General features: G+C 35.8%; 1 protein-coding gene and 1 non-coding gene across 2 annotated transcripts; one reads left to right on the top strand and one right to left on the bottom strand.

Moving 5' to 3' along the window:
- Window positions 1-13564: 13564 nt before the first annotated feature.
- On the bottom strand, window positions 13565-13672 carry LOC131173629 (U6 spliceosomal RNA). Its single transcript, XR_009143943.1, has one exon. It is a non-coding gene; the product is annotated as a U6 spliceosomal RNA (small nuclear RNA).
- Window positions 13673-14285: 613 nt separating this feature from the next.
- Window positions 14286-24506, top strand: LOC110640165 (uncharacterized). Its single transcript, XM_058134648.1, has 2 exons — window positions 14286-15520; window positions 24377-24506. Exons 1-2 carry the CDS (start codon window positions 14286-14288, stop codon window positions 24504-24506), a joined length of 1365 nt encoding a protein of 454 aa, XP_057990631.1.
- Window positions 24507-25844: the final 1338 nt, after the last annotated feature.

The following is a 25844-nucleotide window of genomic DNA, read 5'->3' as shown; positions in this document are numbered from 1 at the left end:
GTAGGCAGGCTACCGAAAAAGCTTCAAAATTGGGTCGAGATTATAGGCTACCCCATCATTTTCAGACGTCCTGAACGTGTTCCAAGGGTTAGAATTGGCATAGGTAAACCCGAACCCTAATTTGTTTTAATTATCTAGGCCTGATTTCAATTAAAAATCTATAAAATATTCGTGGTAGGTTAGAAAATTATAATTCTTTTTGCATTAGCTTAATAATATTGCTGAGGACCGCGGGGCAAAGTTTTAGAATTTTTAGAGCTCATTTGGGTAGTTTTTACAGAAAGGTTAGTTGTAGGAACTAAATGGTAATTTTTCAAATTGGGGTGGTTGACTGTTTGGATGGGCCCAGGAGGGGCCATGTGATGTGATTGAGTTGTGGTTGTATGACTTGTAGATATAGAAGTGTATTTTGAACCCTTTTGTAGGTTGGGTAGGTCCTAAGTATAAGGGAGACTCTGTCGGACTTTCGGCACGACTTAGGGTGTATCTGATTCTTTTTAAGCTTGTGTTGAGTCAATTATATTAAATAATTATAATGAAATTTTCAAGTGAGCCGGGACAACCTTCCTCCTTAGCTCAGCCGCTGCAGTGACCTCGGTTCATTTCTATGAATAAAATATTAATTTTAATTATAATTTTAATATTATTATATGTTTAAGCATGCCCATGCATAACTTATAAATATATATCTATGTAGTTAAATACTAGGCACATTTTATATTGTATTCTTAATTGATGAAGTGTCATAGATGTTGTTTTATGGTAATTTGGAGCAATGTGCGTGTGTTGGCGTGTGTGTGGTGTTGAATATGGACAGGATGGGTAGACGCGGCTGGAGCTCGACTCGCTAGGATCTGATTTTTTTATGGATAAGTGAGGGTAGGCACGGTTTGAGATGATCTCGCTGGCCCCTGCATTTTGTCTATTAAGCGAAAGTCTGGATTGAGATGTACTCGCTGGCAGAGGTTGGATTAAGAAAGTTGTATAGGGGAACAACTCCCATATATGTACTGTTTACATATTATATAGGTTCGTGAGTGCTCCAAATTATCTTTTTGCTGTTATGATATAATTTGTATGAAAATTATGAAGGTGCTGCATTCCACTCTTTAGGATGCATTAGTTTTAGATAGCTATAGAAATTGTGATTAAAATTGGTATTTTACTCTCTGAGTCGAACGCTTACTCCTATTCACCTTATTTTTCCAGGATACAGGAGATTTTTTGTTGAGTTCTAACCTGCCTCTCTCCTTCCTAGGCAATCTATTAATATCTGTTATGCTTGTATAATTTTACTAAATTCTAGACTCCGCATGTGTTAGAAGTATTTTATTTGAAGTGGGTCTCTAATATAATGTCGTGTTGGATCTGTAAAATTATTAGATGCATGTATAATTGGATTGGATGAGGGAGCTGAGCTCCCATTTGATTTTATGACATTATGAATATGTGGAGGGTGAGCTGAGCTCCCCAAATTATTATATATTGTGCTTATAAGTCAGACGAGTTAAAAACTCCCCATTGTATGGTCCATATTATGGCTGGACTCTGTCCGGTTGTTTTCTTAAAACTGGTCTTAATATGGGCCTTAGAATTGGATTAAGGAATGATTAGGTTTACTACGGATCTCGGAGGCTTTAGGCTGGCCCAGGTCCTAGTGCCAGTCCAGCCCATAGGTTGGGTCGTGATATAATTAATACTGCTAATTCTTGTAAGAGTTATAATTAATTAATTAATAAGGTGACAATTGATTTGAAATAAAGATCATAAAAAAAATCTTGGGAAATTTCTTGAAAAAATTTCTTCTTCAAAATAAGCTTTCTTTGTAAAAGAAAAATAGAAAGATTTTTTTATAGAATTATTCTTTTCTTAAAAAAAATATTGAAAAATGATCTTTAAAAAATAAATAAATAAAAATTCTTGAGGATATTTCTAGATTTCAAATGCTTTTGAACTTTTGGCTGTTTCTTTTAGTTACTAATAACGAAAAACTAGAAAATATAAAAATAAAAAATAAAAAACTCCCTACTTTCTCTCTCTCTCTCTCTCTCTCTCTCTCTCTCTCTCTCTCTCCTCTTTGTTAGCTTTTTGAAATTACTATTGATCAACATTTTCTCCTATTGTTACCTCTCTCTCTTTTTCTTTTTGTCTTTTTTTTTTCTCAATAATCTCTGATCTTTATCATTTTAGAATAGATTTGTATTTGTCCTTAATCTATTCTTGTATTAGATATGAGTTTCATTACTCTTTTGGGAGGATTTGATGTTTCAGAATTTTATATTTCTTCCTTTGCAAATATTTAATATTTCCTTCATTGCAATAATCTATTTTTCTTTTTATTATGTAGTTGTTAAGTATTTTACTTTGTTATTTGGGTAGGAGCGCAATGGTAGAAGTATAGATTTTCTTGTAATGAGGATGTTGAAAAGACCGTAAAGTCGAACAGTGGTAAATTACTACCGAATAAAGTGTGTTTTATGCAAAATAGCCAATTCAAATACTTTATCAATACAATCAGATCTTTCAAATCAAAATAATTACTACTATATTTTGCATAAGTAGTTTATCTTAAATTTTCTTCTACCAAAATTGTAACAGAATAAAATTTTGTACTTTAAATTTATATTCTGTCTTCACTTACTGAAAATTTTATCTTTTATTTTATAGAAAAATAAAAATAAATAAACAAAATAATTAAAATATTAATAAAATTAAACATCGCAAATGCTTGGCCAAGTCCACTTATGGCACAATATTACAAATAAGTGGTATTTTTTTTTTATAGAGAATTAACAGAGTGTGAACTCGAACATGATATCTGCTACATGAAAAATATACTAACTTATAAATGTTAATTTCCAAAGTCGAAACCCTAATTCCCACAAAGAAAATGAAGAGCCCCTCCATTATGGTGTAATGACTAGTCATTACTTTCATTTTTCAAAAGCACAACAAAATTTTTAAAAAGAAAATTGCTATTAATAAAATAAATAACATATCAAACATATGTCATAGGTAGGCAATTAACGTTAGTAATCCTTAATTTAGAATTTAGACAAAAAAAAAATCCTTAATTTTGATGAGACATTTTTTTTATCGTCAGGAGGTATATTCCAATTGTTAATCAACTAGACTAATCACTCCTTGGGCCTCGCAATAGACTGAAAATCAGGAGAGCCAGATAGCGAGCTATAAGATTCTCGGTCAAACGATATACTTATAGCTCCCAAGCTTGAACTTGGGATCTCTCCCAAGCCCACCTCATCATTAACCATTAGGCCAATGAATCATTGGTTGAGACATCCTTTTGATTTTGGTCTCATTTACATATTTGCCACTAGGATCAACATCAATTTGGTCAATTGAGTTGGACATTCAACCGTTAACCCGAAATGTCATTTATCAACTTTAAAATTAAAAAACTAAAATCAAATTCAATCTCAATGTATCATAAAATGGTGAAAAATTATATTATGAAATCAATATACATACAACGGTTTTATTATAATAGTCTATTATGGTGATTGATTAGTCTATATAAGTCTCCTAATGATAAACAGTTATACTTAAACCATTATAAATTTTAAAGCTAAAACTGTAGTGGTGTGTGGTGTGATGTTATATACTATCTTTTCTTTTTGGTTTCTTAGCATGTAGGGATTAGTTTTTTGGGACTTCACATTGCTGAATGTATAACTTAGCAGTAAAATGTTTAATTTCACTTCTATACTTGTTGGAAAAGTTTAACTTTTATCTAAATTAGCTTAAAATTTTCAATTTAGGCTCAATTTAGCTCAAAAATAAAAAATTATGAGTTAAATTTCTTGATTTAAATAAAAAAATAAAGAAGTCCAATTTCTTTATTCTTAGGTAAAATTTCTTATTTTTTATTTTAAACCCAAAAATTAAAAAGTTTAATTTCTTAATTTTCTTAATTTTTGGATTAAATTTAATTTAAATTAAAACTTCTGAATTAATTTAGACAAAAAATTAAAAATTGACTAAATTAAACTTTCTTAATAAGTACAGGAAAGAAGATGAACTTTCAGTTAGAAGATGAAAAGAAGATGGGAGGAAGAAGAAGAAGGCGGTGATAGGAGCTGTAACATAAACTTGAAGCTCTGATCGATGGTCTTTTTAGTATCCATGGGATATAGTTGCTTTGCTTGGATTCTTGATAACCCTTGCAAGGGAAAGCTATGGATGATAAAGAAATTAAGATGGAGAAAGAGTGGACCATGTGAAATGATAACTGGAAATGCTTGCTTAGAAGCAACTGTATTATTATTGACTTACAATTGAAAAATATGGAAGCAAGAGATAAAATTCAACAAAGTTAAGGGCTTGAAAACGAATTTTTATTTAATTTAATTGATACTGCTAATTCTTGTTAGAGCTTTAATTAATTAATTAATTAATAAGGTGACAATTGATTTGAAATAAAGATCATAAAAAAAATCTTGGGAAATTTCTAGAAAAGATTTCTTCTTCAAAAAGCTTTCTTTGAAAAAAAAAAAAAGAAAATTTTTTTATAAAATTATTCTTTTCTTGAAAAAAAATGAAAAATGATCTTTTTAAAAAAAATAAAAATTTTTGAGGGCATTTCTAGATTTCAAATGCTTTTGCTCTCTCTTTTTTCTTTTTTTTTTTTTCCAATAATCTCCAATCTTTATCATTTTAGAATACATTTGTATTTGTCCTCAGTCTATTCTTATATTAGATATGAGTTTCATCGCTCATTTGGGAGGATTTGATGTCTCCTCTTATTGAGAATTTGATATTTCCTCCTTTGCAAATATTTACTATTTCCTCCATTAGGATGATCTATTTTTCTTCTTATCATCTAGTTGTCAAGTATTTTACTTTCTTATTTGGGTATGAAGGCAATGATAGAAGTATAGATTTTCTTTTAAGAAGGATATTAAAAAGAACGTAAAATCGAACAATAGTAAATTATCACCGAATAAAGTGTGCTTTCTGCAGAATGACCAATTCAAATACTTTATCAACACAATCAGATCTTTCAAATCAAGATAATTACTATTATATTTTGCACAAGTGATTTATCTTAAATTTTCTTATACAAAATTGTAATAGTATAAAATTTTATACTTTAAATTTGTATCCGTCTTCATCAAATGAAAGATTTATCTTTTATTTTATATATAAAAAAAAACAAACTAGTTAAAGTATTAATAAAATTAAACATCGCAAATGCTTGGCCAGGTCCACTTATGACACAATATTACAAATAAGTGGTATTTTTTTTTAGAGAATTAAGAAAGTGTGAACTCGAACTTGATACCTGCTGAATGAAAAATATACTAACTTATAAATGTTAATTTCTATAGTCGAAACCCTAATCCCCACAAAGAAAATGAAGAGCCCTTCCATTATGGAGCAATGACTAGTCATTACTTTTATTTTTGAAAAGCGCAAGAAAATTTTTAAAAAGAAAATTGCTATTAATAAAATAAATAACATATCAAACATATGTCATAAGGAGGCAATTAACGTTAGTAATCCTTAATTTAGATTTTAGATAAAAAAAAATCCTTAATTTTGATGAGACATTTTTTTTATCGTCAAGAGGTATATTCCAATTATTAATCAACTAGACTAATTACTCCCTGGGCCTCGCAATAGCCTGAAAATCATGAGAGCCAGATAGTGAGCTATAAGATTTGGGGTCAAACGGTACACTTACAGTCCCCAAGCTTGAACTTGGGATCTCTTCTGTAGACCCTTATTTTGTGATGAGTATGTGCACTGAGGCCATGGGAAACCCGATGATGAAAAATTATATGACTGTAAGATGTAATTGGAGGCATGGAGCTGAATTATTAATTCCGTGGCATGATCTTGAAAAAATAAAAATAATAATAAAGTTTTGGGGAACTTAATTTAATTAAATTTAAATAAAATTTTATTTTGTTTAAATTTAATAAGGGTAGTTCTTAAATGAATCTAATTAAGTTTAATTGGGCTCTATGGGCCTAAGAAAGCCTAGTTAGGAATTTTAAATGGGACCCATTTAATTATTTTCTAAAAATTAAAATAATAAAATATCTCTCTCCTTCTTGGCCCCACTCTCTTCCTCATTCCCTATTGGTGCCTTCCATTTTTTCCTGTCTTCCTATTGGTTGAAACACCTCACCAATATCCCAGTCTTATTCGAATTCTGCAATCGTAGTTGTTTAAGTTATCTAAACTTTATCACCCTAAGACTCCAAATCCTACCACACCTCTTCCTCATTCCCTATTGGTGCCTTCCATTTTTTCCTGTCTTCCTATTGGTTAAAACACCTCACCCATATCCCAGTCTTATTCGAATTCTGCAATCGTAGTTGTTTAAGTCATCTAAACTTTATCACCCTAAGACTCCAAATCCTACCACACCTCTTCCTCATTCCCTATTGGTGCCTTCCATTTTTTTCTGTCTTCCTATTGGTTGAAACACCTCACCCATATCCCAGTCTTATTCAAATTCTGCAATTGTAGTTGTTTAAGTCATCTAAACTTTATCATCCTAAGACTCCAAACCCTATTACACCTCTCTCCCAAAACCCTATAAATACCCTACTACAGAAGAGAAGAAGGGGATGATGGGAGGAAAGAGGTAGAGAAAATTCAGAGCTATAAGAAATTTAGAGATATTTAAGACTCTTTGAGTTCTTCCTTATTATTTTTTTTTTCAAGAAGATTTTCATACAAGATTTCTGGAAGGTCAGTTTTTATTGTTTTCTTTTCAAGATCTATGCCACACAATATTTTAATTCTATACTCTTTGTCTTCAATTTATTTTATATGTTCATATAAATCATGTAATCATGTTTAATTTGAGGGGATACACAACTCTGCACATGTTTAGTTTCTGTCTTTCGTACTTTTATTATTTTTCTTTATTTTCTTTATTTTTTTATTACAAACAAAATTGGTAGGTAGCCCTAAGGTAAGTACCAAAGAGGGCATTTGCGCGGAGCTTATATGGAGCTAAACGGGAGTAAGCCAGGGATATCATTGCCATACTAGAAGAGAAGACCCTTTTTTAAGGGTAGTTTGCCCCAATGGCAACTGCATTTACCAACAGGTAAGTAACTCTAAACTTATCAAATAACCATTGGCATGAAATTGTAGTAATAATAGAACTTTTATTTGGTAAATTAAAATTAACCTTGTTTTTTAATTTAACTGACTTTTGCATGTAATTAATTTAAATAAATACTTTGTAAATTAAAATTAATCTTGTTTGTAAATTAAACTAACATTGGCATGTAAATAAATTTAATTTAATATTTGGTAATTGTAAAATAAATTTGCATGTTAGAAATCTTTATTAGGTTGTGATTGTTTGGGCCTTATGTGATATTAGAATAAATTACACATGTACATAATTAACTTAGTTCAATTATCCTTAGGGTAACTTGGTGAAAATTAATTAATTAGATTAAATAGAAATATAGGGTTATTTGAAATTGAATTTGTTTGTAAATTAAATTCCCAATAATAAATTAATTTTAGTCATCTGGTAAATATCATTTAAATAATTAGCAACCCCATAGATAGGAATTACTTGTGCATGAAAATTGTGTGCAAACAACAACCCTTTTGGGAATTACTTGCGTGTGTAGGATTAGAATTGCATTTTTTAGGATAAAGTTTAATAAAGGAATAATAAACAAGACTTCTAGAAACATTAGTAGAGGACTGGCACTCGAATCAACGAGGTTAGACCAGGCGTAAGGGGTGCCTAACACCTTCCCCTTACGTACCCACTATCCCGAACCTAGACATTGGGTTATGGTAATGACGGTTGTGGAAACTCTGCAAGGAGTAAGTTGCCATCCATGACCCTCGGAAGAAACACTGAATATGTCCCGGTTATTACCCGGGTGGTGACTCCTGTCTATTTATGCCTTCATGGCATAAATCCTTAGTACCGTGGTAGTGTTATGGGAAGACGGTACTTACTAGTGGTTTGATTCTATTAGGATTGTATGAAGTGCATGTCTAGGAAATGCTGTCTAAGGAGGTGGTATTTAAGTGAGACCATTGTGACTCCATCATCTTTCCTGGGCATTATCTGGTGCATTTTATATAATTCCAATGGATGATATTTCGCCTCACGCCCCACCCCCTACAGTTTGGCGACTCCACTGGGGATTAAATGGATTGTTACTCCAACATGTTTCTATTAGTCTAATATTATTCCTTTTTTAAACTTTTTGCATTGCACTACACTATCACACGGATCACCCTTACCCTTTTTAGCCCCGCTAGTACCAGCCAAGGAGACCATAGCTCCACTTGAGCTATGACGAATTGGTGAATGCTAGCACCTCATGCCCGTACCTTCGAGTATATAAAAGAGCTACAGCTCCGGCCATTGTGCTTAATGGACAAGCTCTCGCATGGGTGACCCTTTTCCTACCCGATGAAGCCCATGAGCCATAGATTTCAGCCCTAGGTACCCCATAGATTTTTGTTGTGTTGGATTTATAACCTTACTATTCAAACCATAAGTTCTAATGGTAGTTGAGATGAACCTAGGCCTATGCATAAACCCAATATGTGTATAGGCCCAAGACCATTTCAAAACCAGTGTTAAGCAAGAGGATGCTTACTTATGGTTACACTTTAAGGATATAAATCCTTTGTTTGTAAGGGAAGGATCGTCCTGGACCACCCCTTGTTGGTGTGTCCAGTGTACCATAGCTTAGGATAAAATTTTTTCTTACCCTGCACGTGAGAGTTGAAGGTATAAAGAGGCGAAGATTCAGTTCTGGAGATTTTTATTTTCTGGTTTTGATTCAGTCTTTGGTTCGATTTTAGCTCAGTTTATATGGTCTGGTTTTGGTTCAGTTTTGGTCATATTAGTACGGTTCGGTTTTGGCTTTGTAAAGGCAAAGGTAAAAATGAAAGTTCATATTCATGCATTCATGCATTGCATTTGTACATAGCATAAGATGTTAAAACCTTGTATTTTTTTTTCTCTTGTAGTAAACATAACTTTAGAACACATCAGGAAGACTTCTAATCAGGTCACTTGGGTTAGGGAGGGAAAGAGATTAGTAAGAGTTACACCTGCACAAGCTAAAATGGAAGACACTAAGGTCATGTTTAGACAGATGCTTGAAGAAGCTTTGAATGCCAAGATGGCTGAGCTTGAAGGAAAAATCATGGCCAACTTTGAGAAGAAGTTAGAGATGGGTGGGCCTAGTGATGTTCAGGTGAAAAGGCTCGAAGAAGAGACTAGTAAAAAGAAGGCCTTTGATGACGTTTGGGATGAGGAAGATTATCTCCAAGATAAGGCCAAAAAGAAAGAAAAGGGGATGAGTGAGGAGATTAGAGTTGTTACTGAGATGATGGAAAAACTTCAGGCCAGTGTGAAAAAGCAAGCTGAATTCTTGTAATGGGGTCATTAGATGCAGATGACTTTGACATCTAGTTGGATGGAAATCTACCTGAAAAATTCAAGATGCCTGATTTGGCTAAATTCGATGGTACTGGTGACCCAAAAACCCACCTCAGGTCTTATCTTATAGTCATGAAAACAACTGGTTTGACTAAGAACCAAGTCACTCAGTTCTTTTCTATGTCACTAGAAGGGGTTGCATCTTCATGGTATCATGGGCTAGAAGCCACTGTGAGAAAAGATTGGGAGGAGCTAGTTAGGAGATTTGTGCAACAATACTCCTATAATACAGCTTTAGATGTTACCCTGAGAGACTTAGAGACCACTAGGCAAAAACCAAATGAAACCTTTTCAGAGTATCTATTGAGATGGAGGAAAAAGGCCATGAAGATGACCAATAGGCCTGCTGAAAAGGATCAAGTGCGATTGGTAGTGAAAAGTCTGCAGCCTAGTTATTATGAGAAACTTTTTTATTATCCCTTGGCTACCTTTGAATAGCTATATGATGCTGGGGTATTAGTGGAGGATGTATTGAACAATGAAAAGAAGAGTTATCAGCCCAAGAGGAGGATACCAACACCGGGCAACATTACTGGGGAAAACAAAGTCATTGAGGTTTAAACCGTGTCTCGCACCCCTAGAAAGTTCTCTCAATTCAACCAACCTCTATCTAAAGTCTTCGAGCGACTCAAAGCTCGGGGTCTCCTCCAACCCTTGGCACCTAGACCACCACCAAACCCACTGCCACCCAATTACAATGCTAACCTATATTGTCAATTCCATCAAACTCATGGCCATGACACTGATAGATGTTTTCGGCTAAACACGAAGTTCAGGACTTGATCGATGCTAAGAAAATAGCTGACCCAGAAAATCGACCCAACACACGCACCAACCCAATGGCCAACCATAATGTTCCACCTCCACCAGGACTTTACATGATTTCCACCACCTCAATTGACCCTGACCAAATTCTCAACCTTATCCAACCTATCCAAAAGCTTGATGAACCTCGATCTGTAATGATAATTGATATTTGGGATAGTTCCAGTGATGAGGAAGGTTTGTTAGATGTTTGGGTTGACTCTGACGGAGAGGAAAAGAGTAGGGTGAGCCACATGACCAAGAGTGGTGGATATTATCCTGATCCACCCATGGAGAAGGACAATGTGAGAGGGAAAGCCAAGGTGTTGGCTGAAGAGGAAACAGATGAAGAGGATGATCAGTTCCTTAGGCAATTGAAGAGAACTCAGGCTAGTGTAACGGTCTGGGAATTGCTATTGGCATCAGAAAAACACAGAACCGCACTGACCAAGGCCCTGAGTGTACTCAAGGTCTCCACGGAGATAACTCCCGAAGAGATTGCCAAAGTTGTGCTTATAGAAGATGGGGGTCATATTACTTTCTCTGATCATGATCTCCCAGCTGAGGGGAGAAACCATAGTAGGGCTCTGTTCGTGACCGCCGAGGTTGGAGGGTGGAAAGTGCCTTGTGTGATGATAGATGATGGGTCAGCCATCAACGTATGCCCTCTGAAGATTCTGCCAAAATTAGGAATTTCTATGTCTGAACTAATTAGTTCTGATCTGGTTATCAGGGCCTATGATGATTCAAAGAGAAACCTCATAGTGTAATTCAAGACTATGGTTAAGGTGGGGCCTATAGAGACTGAAGTTGAGTTCACTGTGCTAGACATCCCCATGACATTCTCCTTACTGTTGGGTAGAATCTGGTTCCATCCCTTAGGTGGAGTCCCCTCTACACTCCACCAAAAGATCAACATCCCGCACCAGGATGGTGTAATCACTGTCAATGCTGAAAGAGATGGGGAAGTAGCTATGCTGCAAGTGGATGGTTCGGTACCACTATTGTCTGGTTTCCAAATTGCTGGGATCTATGGAGACTGGATGGACCCTAGGGTGGCCACTATGATGAAAGAGATAAAGTTTTTTCCTGGCATGGGTTTGGGAAAACGAGCTAATGGCTTAGTGACTTTTCCAGAAATAAAGGGACAGATCACTAAATATGGGTTGGGCTATCAGCCAACTGAAGATGAAGAGGGACTCAAGCCCACCAAGTTTATCAGGGAGGGCGCAATTGCATGGACTGATGACCAGGAGCTGCCGCATGTTGAGGAATTAGAACAAGAGGTCAGTGCCATCAAGTTAAGGTCTGCATGGAAGCCAAGCACTTGGACCTACACCCCTAAGTTTGAGTCTGTCTTTTGTAATGCTCACAGTAGTGATACTGATATTGTCATTTCTGATGTACTTGATGACAATTTTGAGGCAAAAATAAATAATATGACTAGTCCTTTTGCTTACTTGTTTGATGTTCATCCTAATGGCTACACGCATGGCATTCATAATCATTTAGAATCTGTTTCTGTTAATGCATTAAAATCAATCTCTATTAATTTGGGTACACCAGATGATCCTAAAGACATTAAGTTTGCTGAAGATTTAACCCAAAAAAGAAAGAGATAAATTTATAGCCTTATTAATAAAGTACCAAGAAGCATTTGCCTGGTCTTATAAAGATATGCCGGGAATTGATCGAGACATAGTACAACACAAGATCCCCACAGACCCTAACATGAGGCCAGTAAAACAAAAGAAGCGTCGCCTTAGGCCAGAATGGGAAGAAAAGATAGATCAAGAGGTGAAAAAGCTCATTGAGGCTGATTTCATTGAAGTAATTGAGTATCCCGAGTGGTTAGCCAACATTATGCCAATCCCCAAGAAGGATGGGCGAGTTCGGATGTGTGTAGATTATAGGGACCTGAATAAGGCTACTCCTAAGGATGATTTCCCATTGCCTCACATCGATGTGCTTGTTGATAGTGCTGCTTGCATGGCCATGTACTCTTTCATGGATGGTTTTTCGGGATATAATCAGATCCTCATGGATTTGATAGATAAAGCAAAGACAACTTTTATCACTGAATAGGGGACTTATTGTTATAAGGTCATGCCTTTTGGGCTAAAAAATGCTGGTGCGACTTATCAGAGAATGGCTACTATGTTGTTTCATGACATGATGCACAAAGAAGTTGAAGTATATGTGGATGACATGGTAGTAAAATCCCCAACTAGGGAGAGACATTTTGAGGCATTAGAGAAGTTCTTTCAGAGGGTCATCAAGTATAAATTGAGACTGAACCCTAGCAAGTGTGTGTTTGGGGTCACTTCAGGCAAACTGTTAGGGCATATAATCAGTAGGAAAGGGATTGAGGTTGACCCAGATAAGGTGAAGGCAATCCAGGAGATGCCAGCCCCGAGAACAGAAAAAGAGATTAGAGGTTTCTTAGGAAAATTACAGTACATTAGTAGGTTCATAGCTAGGCTCACAACTACCTGTGAACCAATTTTTAAGCTACTAAGAAAGAATCAGCCAGTGGTGTGGAATGAGCAATGTCAAGAGGCATTTGAAAAGATAAAGCAGTACCTGAGCAATCCACCAATTTTGTCACCACCCATCCCTAGCATCCCTCTAATCCTCTACCTATCAGTGGAAAACATGGCCCTGGGGGCAATGTTGGCACAAGAAGTAGAGAATCTGGAGAGAGCCATCTATTACATCAGTAAGAAACTCCTTGCTTATGAGGAGAATTATTCACTAATAGAAAGAACCTGTCTGGCTGTAGTATGGGCAACTAAGAAGTTAAGGCACTACTTTCAGACCCATCGAGTTATTGTAGTATCCCGGATGGATCCTTTAAAGTACCTATTTGAAGTACCGATTGTAACACCCTAGGCAAATCCCACATCGACAAAACACGAGAGAGATGCTGGGTTTATAAGTTGATGGTTCGTAACTCCTAGTGACGCGTTGTAAAACCGTGAGGCCTAGTATGGGCTAGGCCAGAGCGGACAATATCACTAGTGGGCCGGGCCATTATATTTGTGGTATCAGAGCCGCTCCACGTGCAACCTTGAACGATGGTGGGGCAAACCTCAGCGAGGACGCTGAGTCCTATAAGGGGGGTGGATTGTAACACCCTAGGCAAATCCCACATCGACAAAACACGGGAGAGATGCTGGGTTTATAAGTTGGCGGTTCGTAACCCCTAGTGACGCGTTTTAAAACCGTGAGGGCTTCGGCTCAGAGCGGACAATATCACTAGTGGGCCGGGCCGTTACATTTGAAAAAAATTTGGACCATTTCTCGATTTGTGCGTGTCATCCTTGCGCAGGGGCCATGCTAATCTTCTTTGTATCGTTCCAATTTTATCGGATGTCCCCGATCAAATGTAACGGCCCGGCCCACTAGTGATATTGTCCGCTCTGAGCCGAAGCCCTCACGGTTTTAAAACGCGTCAATAGGGGTTACGAACTATCAACTTATGAACCCAGCATCTCTCCCGTGTTTTGTCGATGTGGGATTTGCCTAGGTGTTACAATCCACCCCCTTATGGGACTCGGTGTCCTCGCCGAGGTTTGCCCCACCATCGCTCAAGGTTGCACGCGAGCGCCCGATACCACAAATGTAATGGCCCTACCCACTAGTGATATTGTCCGCCTGGGTCAAGCCCTCACGGTTTACAACGCGTCAATAGGGTTACGAACTATCAACTTATGAACCTAGCATCTCTCCCGTGTTTTGTCGATGTGGATTTGCCTAGGTGTTACAATCCACCCTCTTATGGGACTCGTCTCACGAGGTTTGCCCCACCATCGTTCAAGGTTGCACGTGGAACAGCTCTGATACCACAAATGTAATGGCCCAGCCCACTAGTGATATTGTCCGCTCTGGGCTAAAGCCCTCACGGTTTTAAAACGCGTCAATAGGGGTTACGAACTATCAACTTATGAACCCAGCATCTCTCCCGTGTTTTGTCGATGTGGGATTTGCCTAGGGTGTTACACCGATGCTAGTTGGAAAATTGGCCAAATGGTTGGTCCTACTGTCTGAATTTGATATTGTGTATAAGACTCGAAAAACCATCAAAGGGCGTGTAGTGGCCGAATTTCTTTCTGAAAATCCAGTTAATGAAGAGGAAGAAGTCGAAACAGCCTTCCCGGATGAGAGTCTCAAGCTAGTAGAGGTCCAGCCATGGAAAATGTACTTTGATGGGGCCATGAATAAGAGCGGAGCCGGTATAGGGGTAGTTTTGAAAGCATCGAATGGAGAACAATTGTTAGTGTCAAAAAGGCTATGTTTCCCAACCACTAATAATATTGCAGAATATGAGGCTTGCATTTGTGGCCTAGAGGCATTAATAGCTGTTGGGGCTAAAAAAGTGGAGGTGTTCGGAAATTCAATGCTAGTGGTTTCCCATGTTAAAGGTGAATGGGAATTGAAAGAAGAAAAGTTGAGGCCATACCTAGAGTATGCTAAGAAACTATTATTTAGCTTTGAGGAAGTGACAATGAAGCACATGCCTAGAGCTCAGAACCAGATGGCTGATGCTCTAGCCACGCTGGCATCCTTATGGGAGAAGGGTGATCAGAAGCTGACCCAGCTAGTTATCCTGATGAGGAGTAGAATCCCATGCTATGAAGGGTTAATAATAGCACATTTAGATCTAGAAGATGAGATGAAATGGTATGAGGACATAAGAAGATATTTAGAGGTAAGAGAATACCCACAGTCAGCCAATAGTAGGGATAGAGCTACAATTCGTAGATTAGCCACTCAGTTCACTTTGGCTGGGGGCCAACTTTACAAAAGGTTCTTCGAAGGACTATTGCTCTTGTGTGTGACAAAAAAGCAGTCTGAGCAGATAATGGAGGAAGTACATGCAGGAGTGTGTGGTCCTCACATGAACGGAAGGGTATTAGCTGGCAAAATTTTAAGATTGGGCTATTACTGGTCTACCATGGATACTGACTGTGCTAAATTTGTGAAAAGATGCCATAAGTGCCAAATCCATGGGAATTTGAATCACCTACCGTCTAGTGAACTCTACAGTATGACTTCACTGTGGCCATTCTCAATATGGGGCATAGACATTATTGGGAAGATTTCTCCCACGGCTTCTAATGGCCATAGATTTATCATTGTGGCAATTGACTATTTCACCAAGTGGGTTGAAGCTGAATCTTATAAAGTAGTAGGGGCCAAGCAGATAAGTAAGTTTGTTCGAAAGAACTTGATTTGCAGGTTTGGGGTACCCCATGAGATAGTATCAGATAACGGCAGCCAGTTCAAAAGTGATTTCTTAAAATTAATTACCGAATTCAAGATTAAGCATCACAAGTCCTCACCATACAGGCCACAGACTAATGGAGCAGTAGAAGCAGCAAATAAGAATGTGAAAACCATTCTGAGAAAAATGGTTGAAACCTATAAGGATTGGCCTGAGAAACTCCCTTATGCTCTTTGGGGTTATCGCACTACTACAAGAACATCCACAGGGGCAACTCCATTCTCTTTAGTGTATGGGACTGAAGTAGTGCTACCCATTGAGCTAGAGGTCAAATCCTTGAGAGTGATACTAGAAGCTAAGATTTCGAAAAATGAGTGGGCCCAGAAAAGATATGAAGAACTAGCTTTGATTGATGAGAAGAGGATGCGAGCCTTGTATCATATGCAGGCTTATCAAAGGAAGATAGCAAGAGCTTTAATAAGAAGGTGAAGCCAAGAAAGATCAAAGAGGGAGACATGGTTTTAAAACAAGCTCGGCCCATCCCTTTTGATCCAAGAGGAAAGTTTAAGCCTAACTGGGATGGTCCATACGTAGTCAAAAAGATCTTGTCATGAGGTGCTGTAAGAATATCAGACCTGGATGGGAATGAATTTCAAGAACCAGTCAACTTAGACAAGCTCAAACGGTACTTTGTGTGAGATAGGCCCGCTAGGCTGTAAACTTACAAAAAATGGTCTAGGCAAAAGTAAGGGTCAAAAAAAAAAAAAAAAAGCTAGATTGAAAACTTGCGAAAGGCGGTCTAGGCAAAAGGAGAGATGAGAGAAGATCTGGATGGAAAACCTGAAAAGGTCATTCAGCAGGTTATAAAGCTTATTTCTAACTTTGGAAGGTTAGAAATTTGGCAAAACTAAATGTAGAGGGAGTAATGGTGTACCTGAATAAATAAAGAATTTTTTTATTGCATTAACTAGGAATGGATTTTATTTAATTATGATCACGAATGTTTGTGTCTTGAGGGATACATCAAATGATTAAGTAATTGAACTACATTGTTTTGATTTAATCTATGCCTTTTGAGCATGACAAGATAGGTACTTGATATGAATACCCTGATAATTATCTAAAAAAAAAAAAAAGGGGAGCTTGCTAGGTGGAAAACCCGAAAGGGCCGCTTAGGCAAAAGTTAAAGCAAGCCCGCTGAGATGAAAATCCAAAAGGACATTTCAGGCAAAAGTTAGGGCACAGAGAATGGAGTTCATGAAAGAGAAATGAGTCAAGGGAGAAACCATGGGGGGAGAGAAGAAAAAGAAAAATCAAAGGGAAATTGTATTGTGACCTTAAGGAAGTCTTTTTTAGTGAACAATTCTTCTAAAAAACTTTGAGGCTATAAGAAAGTTTTTGCAAAAAGAGGTCCCCAGAGGACTAAGCTTTTTTAGAATCTCTAGCAAAATCAGCATGGCCATGATAGGAAGCAGCATACAAGAAGCACAAAAATCACAAAAAGAGTTTCGAGACCTAGTCATCTCAATTTTTTCAAATCATGAAATAGATTTTTTTGGTAAGTCCTTAGACGTTGTTTAGGGCGCACGACATAGTTGTGTAAGGCATAGAAGAACATGCATCAACATGTCATCTGTAGGTGTGTAAGGCGTAGAATAACATGCATCACCACAGTTTCAAGTGTCGAACTACGAGGGGGTCTGATTCTTCCTCAAGATAGCGAGGGGGATACGTAGGTAGTTTAGGACCGCGGTCCTAAATACGAACCCACAACATTTCATGACAGATATTTTTTGGTAAGTCCTTAGACGTTGTTTAGGGCATATGGCATAGTTGTGTAAGGCGTAGAAGAACACGCATTAACATGTCACCTGTAGGTGTATAAGGCGTAGAAGAACGTGCATCACCACAGTTTCAAGTGTCGAACTATGAGTGGGTCTGATTCTTCCTCAGGATAATGAGGGGGATACGTAGGTAGTTTAGGACTGCGATCCTAAATACGAATCCACAACATTTCAAATCACACAGTTATCACTGTTATGAGACCGTAGCTAGTCTCATGACGCAGAGTGTATTGACAGAGCAAGATACACTCATTTTTCACACGACACAGTTATTACTGTTATGAGACCGTAGCTATACTCATAATATAGAGTATGTCGACCGAGCAGGATATACTTAATTCTCATAGCCAATGTTTCATAGTTATTAGAAATTTGAGTTTCACTTTGACGAAACTTGAGCAATGCTTTCGCATTGATTTCAACTTTCACCAAAGTTGGGGGGCAAACTGTAGACCCTTATTTTGTGATGAGTATGTGCATTGAGGCCGTGGGAAACCCGATGATGAAAAATTATATGACTGTAAGATGTAATTGGAGGCATGGAGCTGAATTATTAATTCCGTGGCATGATCTTGAAAAAATAAAAATAATAATAAAGTTTTGGGAAACTTAATTTAATTAAATTTAAATAAAATTTTATTTTGTTTAAATTTAATGTGGGTAGTTCTTAAATGAATATAATTAAGTTTAATTAGGCTTTACGGGCCTAAGAAAGCCTAGTTAGGAATTTTAAATGGGACCCATTTAATTATTTTCTAAAAATTAAAATAATAAAATATCTCTCTCCTTCTTGGCCCCACTCTCTTCCTCATTCCCTATTGGTGCCTTCCATTTTTTCCTGTCTTCCTATTGGTTGAAACACCTCACCCATATCCCAGTGTTATTCGAATTCTGCAATCGTAGTTGTTTAAGTCATCTAAACTTTATCACCCTAAGACTCCAAATCCTACCACACCTCTTCCTCATTCCCTACTGGTGCCTTCCATTTTTTCCTGTCTTCCTATTGGTTAAAACACCTCACCCATATCCCAGTCTTATTCAAATTCTGCAATCGTAGTTGTTTAAGTCATCTAAACTTTATCACCCTAAGACTCCAAATCCTACCACACCTCTTCCTCATTCCCTATTGGTGCCTTCCATTTTTTCCTGTCTTCCTATTGGTTGAAACACCTCACCCATATCCCAGTGTTATTCGAATTCTACAATCGTAGTTGTTTAAGTCATCTAAACTTTATCACCCTAAGACTCCAAATCCTACCACACCTCTTCCTCATTCCCTATTGGTGCCTTCCATTTTTTCCTGTCTTCCTATTGGTTGAAACACCTCACCTATATCCCAGTCTTATTCGAATTCTGCAATTGTAGTTGTTTAAGTCATCTAAACTTTATCATCCTAAGACTCCAAACCCTATCACACCTCTCTCCCAAAACCCTATAAATACCCTACTAGAGAAGAGAAGAAGGGGATGATGGGAGGAAAGAGGTAGAGAAAATTCAGAGCTATAAGAAATTTAGAGATATTTAAGACTCTTTGAGTTCTTCCTTATTATTTTTTTTTTCTTCAAGAAGATTTTCATACAAGATTTCTGGAAGGTCAGTTTTTATTGTTTTCTTTTCAAGATCTATGCCACACAATATTTTAATTCTATGCTCTTTGTCTTCAATTTATTTTATATGTTCATATAAATCATGTAATCATGTTTAATTTGAGGGGATACACAACTCTGCACATGTTTAGTTTCTGTCTTTCGTACTTTTATTATTTTTCTTTATTTTCTTTATTTTTTTATTACAAACAAAATTGGTAAGTAGCCCTAAGGTAAGTACCAAAGAGGGCATTTGCGCGGAGCTTATATGGAGCTAAACGGGAGTAAGCCAGGGATATCATTGCCATACTAGAAGAGAAGACCCTTTTTTAAGGGTAGCTTGCCCCAATGGCAACTGCATTTACCAACAGGTAAGTAACTCTAAACTTATCAAATAACCATTGGCATGAAATTGTAGTAATAATAGAACTTTTATTTGGTAAATTAAAATTAACCTTGTTTTTTAATTTAACTGACTTTTGCATGTAATTAATTTAAATAAATACTTTGTAAATTAAAATTAATCTTGTTTGTAAATTAAACTAACATTGGCATGTAAATAAATTTAATTTAATATTTGGTAATTGTAAAATAAATTTGCATGTTAGAAATCTTTATTAGGTTGTGAATGTTTGGGCCTTATGTGATATTAGAATAAATTACACATGTACATAATTAACTTAGTTCAATTATCCTTAGGGTAACTTGGTGAAAATTAATTAATTAGATTAAATAGAAATATAGGGTTATTTGAAATTCAATTTGTTTGTAAATTAAATTCCCAATAATAAATTAATTTTAGTCATCTGGTAAATATCATTTAAATAATTAGCAACCCCATAGATAGGAATTACTTATGCATGAAAATTGTGTGCAAGCAACAACCCTTTTGTGAATTACTTGCGTGTGTAGGATTAGAATTGCATTTTTTAGGATAAAGTTTAATAAAGGAATAATAAACAAGACTTCTAGAAACATTAGTAGAGGATTGGCACTCGAATCAACGAGGTTAGACCAGGAGTAAGGGGTGTCTAACACCTTCCCCTTATGTACCCACTATCCCAAACCTAGACATTGGGCTATGGTAATGACGGTTGTGGAAACTCTGCAAGGAGTAAGTTGCCAACCATGACCCTCGGAAGAAACACTGAATATGTCCTGGTTATTACCCGGGTGGCGACTCCTGTCTATCTATGCCTTCGTGGCATAAATTCTTAGTACCGTGGTAGTGTTATGGGAAGACGGTACTTACCAGTGGTTTGATTCTATTAGGATTGTATGAAGTGCATGTCTAGGAAATGCTGTCTAAGGAGGTGATATTTAAGTGAGACCATTGTGACTCCACCATCTTTCCTGGGCATTACCTGGTGCATTTTATATAATTCCAATGGATGATATTTCGCCTCATGCCCCACCCCCTACATCTTCCAAGCCCACCTCATCATTAACCATTAGGCCAATGAATCATTGGTTGAGACATCCTTTTGATTTTGGTCTCATTTACATATTTGCCACTAGGATCAACATCAATTTGGTCAATTGAGTTAGACATTCAACCGTTAACTCGAAATGTCATTTATCAACTTTAAAATTAAAAAACTAAAATCAAATTCAATCTCAATGTATCATAAAATGGTGAAAAATTATATTATGAAATCAATATACATACAACGGTTTTATTATAATAGTCTATTATGGTGATTGATTAGTCTATATAAGTCTCCTAATGATAAACAGTTATAATTAAACCATTATAAATTTTAAAGCTAAAACTGTAGTGGTGTGTGGTGTGATGTTATATACTATCTTTTCTTTTTGGTTTCTTAGCATGTAGGGATTAGTTTTTTGGGATTTCACATTGCTGAATGTATAACTTAGCCATAAAATGTTTAATTTCACTTCTATACTTATTGGAAAAGTTTAACTTTTATCTAAATTAGCTCAAAATTTTCAATTTAGGCTCAATTTAGCTCAAAAATTAAAAATTATGAGTTAAATTTCTTGATTTAAATAAAAAATAAAGAAGTCCAATTTCTTTATTCTTAGGTAAAATTTCTTATTTTTTATTTTAAACCCAAAAATTAAAAAGTTTAATTTCTTAATTTTCTTAATTTTTGGATTAAATTTAATTTAAATTAAAACTTCTGAATTAATTTAGACAAAAAATTAAAAATTGACTAAATTAAACTTTCTTAATAAGTACAGGAAAGAAGATGAACTTTCAGTTAGAAGATGAAAAGAAGATGGGAGGAAGAAGAATAAGGCAGTGATAGGAGCCGTAACATAAACTTGAAGCTCTGATTGGTGGTCTTTTTAGTATCCATGGGATATAGTTGCTTTGCTTGGATTCTTGGTAACTCTTGCATGGGAAAGCTATGGATGATAAAGAAATTAAGATGGAGATAGAGTGGACCATGTGAAATGATAACTGGAAATGCTTGCTTAGAAGCAACTGTATTATTATTGACTTACAATTGAAAAATAGGGAAGCAAGAGATAAAATTCAACAAAGTTATGGGCTTGAAAACGAATTTTTATTTAATTTAATTAATACTGCTAATTATTGTTAGAGCTTTAATTAATTAATTAATTAATAAGGTGACAATTGATTTGAAATAAAGATCATAAAAAAAATCTTGGGAAATTTCTAGAAAAGATTTCTTCTTCAAAATAAACTTTCTTTGTAAAAAAAAAAAAAGAAAAATTTTTTATAAAATTATTCTTTTCTTGAAAAAAAAAATGAAAAATGATCTTTTTAAAAAAAATAAAATTTTTTGAGGGCATTTCTAGATTTCAAATGCTTTTGCACTCTCTTTTTTCTTTTTTTTTTTCCAATAACCTCCAATCTTTATCATTTTAGAATACATTTGTATTTGTCCTCAGTCTATTCTTATGTTAGATATGAGTTTCATCGCTCATTTGGGAGGATTTGATGTCTCCTCTTATTGAGAATTTGATATTTCCTCCTTTGCAAATATTTACTATTTCCTCCATTAGGATGATCTATTTTTCTTCTTATCATCTAGTTGTCAAGTATTTTACTTTCTTATTTGGGTATGAGAGCAATGATAGAAGTATAGATTTTCTTTTAAGAAGGATATTGAAAAGAACGTAAAATCGAACAATAGTAAATTATCACCGAATAAAGTGTGCTTTCTGCAGAATGACCAATTCAAATACTTTATCAACACAATCAGATCCTTCAAATCAAGATAATTACTATTGTATTTTGCACAAGTGATTTATCTTAAATTTTCTTGCACAAAATTGTAATAGTATAAAATTTTATACTTTAAATTTGTATCTGTCTTCATCTAATGAAAGATTTATCTTTTATTTTATAAAAAAAAAAACAAACTAGTTAAAATATTAATAAAATTAAACATTGCAAATGCTTGGCCAGGTCCACTTATGACACAATATTACAAATAAGTGGTATTTTTTTTTTTTAGAGAATTAAGAAAGTGTGAACTCGAACTTGATACCTGCTTGATGAAAAATATACTAACTTATAAATGTTAATTTCTATAGTCGAAACCCTAATCCCCACAAAGAAAATGAAGAGCCCTTCCATTATGGAGCAATGACTAGTCATTACTTTCACTTTTGAGAAGCGCAACAAAATTTTTAAAAAGAAAATTGCTATTAATAAAATAAATAACATATCAAATATATGTCATAGGTAGGCAATTAACGTTCGTAATCCTTAATTTAGAATTTAGACAAAAAAAAAATCCTTAATTTTGATGAGACATTTTTTTTTATCGTCAGGAGGTATATTCCAATTGTTAATCTACTATACTAATCACTCCTTGGGCCTCGCAATAGACTGAAAATCACGAGAGCCAGATAGCGAGCTATAAGATTATGGGTCAAACGGTACACTTATAGCTCTCAAGCTTGAACTTGGGATCTCTCCCAAGCCCACCTCATCATTAACCATTAGGCCAATGAATCATTGGTTGAGACATCCTTTTGATTTTGGTCTCATTTACATATTTGCCACTAGGATCAACATCAATTAGGTCAATTGAGTTGGACATTCAACCGTTAACCCGAAATGTCATTTATCAACTTTAAAATTACAAAACTAAAATCAAATTCAATCTCGATGTATCATAAAATGGTGAAAAATTATATTATGAAATCAATATACATACAACGGTTTTATTATAATAGTCTATTATGGTGATTGATTAGTCTATATAAGTCTCCTAATGATAAACAGTTATAATTAAACCATTATAAATTTTAAAGCTAAAACTGTAGTGGTGTGTGGTGTGATGTTATATACTATCTTTTCTTTTTGGTTTCTTAGCATGTAGGGATTAGTTTTTTGGGATTTCACATTGCTGAATGTATAACTTAGCAGTAAAATGTTTAATTTCACTTCTATACTTATTGGAAAAGTTTAACTTTTATCTAAATTAGCTCAAAATTTTCAATTTAGGCTCAATTTAGCTCAAAAATTAAAAATTATGAGTTAAATTTCTTGATTTAAATAAAAAATAAAGAAGCCCAATTTCTTTATTCTTTGGTAAAATTTCTTATTTTTTATTTTAAACCCAAAAATTAAAAAGTTTAATTTCTTAATTTTCTTAATTTTTGGATTAAATTTAATTTAAATTAAAACTTCTGAATTAATTTAGACAAAAAATTAAAAATTGACTAAATTGAACTTTCTTAATAAGTACAGGAAAGAAGATGAACTTTCAGTTAGAAGATGAAAAGAAGATTTGAGTTTTCTAGAATTTTTTCAAAATTTTTGGACCTCGTTTTCGGTCCCAAGGTAGAGTAAAAATTTAAAATTTTGTATCTTGAATTGGACCGGCCGAATAGGACCGTCCCATTTTCTTTTTCTTTCCTCTTCTGTGCGCCCTGCCGCTCTTCCTCTCTCTCTCGTTTTCTCTCTCCTCCCTCCCCCCCTAGCAGGCCAGCCGCCACCCAGCCCTCCCCAGCTCGCCAGCGCACCTCCAAGCCTCTTCCCCACCGCCAGCCGACGGGCCAGGCAGCCGAAAACGTCGCGCGAAGACCCACCTGCACGTGCATACCATTTCGGCTTCACGGCCAAAATTCGGCCGATCCGGCCATCGTTTGGCCTGGGTCTTGTGTCTAAACTCATCTACTCGTCGAGAGCTTTCCATAGACACCAAGAACACTAAAATCCATTGAGCGGTTTGCCCAATTTTTGTCCGAGAAGATTTAGCCCATTTTGACTTTTGGGCTAGATTTCTCGCAAACCGTGAAGCCCAAGAGAAAACCGAGAGTACCAGAGCGCTCTACTCATCGAGAACTTCGCGGCAATATAAATTTCAAAATTTTTCGATACCGTTTTTCGGTAGGTCCCATGAAACTTCGTAGTGTTTTTTTTAGTACTAAATGAGCTTTGAAAATTTCGTAAAAATTATATACTAACCCCCGTGTTGTGGGCTTCGTGTAGGTACCTTCAATTAGTGGAAATTCAACGGTTACCCGGGTCTGTGAATTTCCGACCAGTCAGACAGGCTACCGAAAGAGTCTCGGAATTGGGTCGAGATTTTGGCTACCCCACCGTTGTCAGACGTCCTTAGTGCGTTCCCGGGGTCGGAATCAGTATAGGTAAACTCGAACCTTACTTTTTCTTAAATGTCTAGTGCTTGAATTGGATTAAAAATTCATAAAATATTCGTGATAGCTCAAAAAATTATGATTCTTTTTGCATTAGCTTAGTAATATTGCTAAGAACAGCAGGGCAAAGATTTAGAATTTTTAGAGCTTATTTGTGTGGTTTTTGCAAAAGGATCAATTATAAGGACTAAACTATAATTTTACATATTGTAATTGATGACTGTTTAACTCTGCCTAAATAGTTTGTGCTTAACCGGTCCCAAGCCCGGATAAAGGAGGAGGGTTGCGATAGGTGACAACCAGCGTAAAAATTTCGTCACACCTTATGATATGGATTCAAATGATATAAACGTTGGGGCGTCCTCTACTAACGACGCGCTACATCGGAGCGCGGGTGTAGTGAGAAATATGCAAGGGTGTAGGGCGTTCACTGAAAGCGACATGCCATGCCGACTGTAACACCCCCGTTTGCATAGCCTGGTAGATTTCACTGTTCTGGTGACCGGTGTCGGTCCGGACAATTAAGAGGATTAGAACCACACTTAAGACAACTAGAGAAGCCATAAACACAAATAATTAGTAATGTTCAATTAGTTAAGTATAAATAAGAAAAACAGAACATAAGAAGTTAAACGAGCCGAGAGTCACAGCAATGGGTGACCTTCTCGGGAACGACTGCGAAGTCGTTTTAAACTCAAATTTTGAACCGTAAAAAGTGACGCTGCGGTCCTTAGGACCCTTATGAACACAGTGAAAAAGAGAAAATTATGAAAAAGAACTGTTAAGCCAGTCAAATAATTAGGTCAGGGAGCCGGAAGAAATATTGGATTATTTGCAAACCGGGTTGAGCCGGCGAGGGGCAATTTGGTCAATTAACCCCGAGAGCTGACTCCTGACCTAACTGTCAAATAAAATCGGAGAAAAGAAAATTTTGGAATCGAGAATTAAATTAAAGAACTAATAGAAAAATAAATAAAAAAAAAAAGAAAAAGAAAAGAAAAGAAAAAGTTGATTACATCACCTTATGACATCAAAATGATGTCAAAATTAATTATTTTAATTCCCACAATTGTTGACCCATTCAAATACATAAAACAAGACATAAAATACATAAAAACAAAAATATCAACCTTCTCCTACCTCAAAGAAAACGGCAACCATAGTCTTTCCCAAAGCCCACCATTGATCCTCCATGAAAGCTTGAATACAAGCTTTTAAACACCCATTTGACCCTACCTTACCCCAAATTCTCCCATAAAAACTTGATTTAATCACTTGAGAAGAAGATTGGCCATCAAAGA

This window comes from Hevea brasiliensis, chromosome 14 (genome assembly GCF_030052815.1).
Source record: "Hevea brasiliensis isolate MT/VB/25A 57/8 chromosome 14, ASM3005281v1, whole genome shotgun sequence".
NCBI classification, from domain to species: Eukaryota; Viridiplantae; Streptophyta; class Magnoliopsida; order Malpighiales; family Euphorbiaceae; genus Hevea; species Hevea brasiliensis.
The sequence above is the reverse complement of the archived record's forward strand: the minus strand, read 5'-3'. Positions and strand labels throughout refer to the sequence as shown.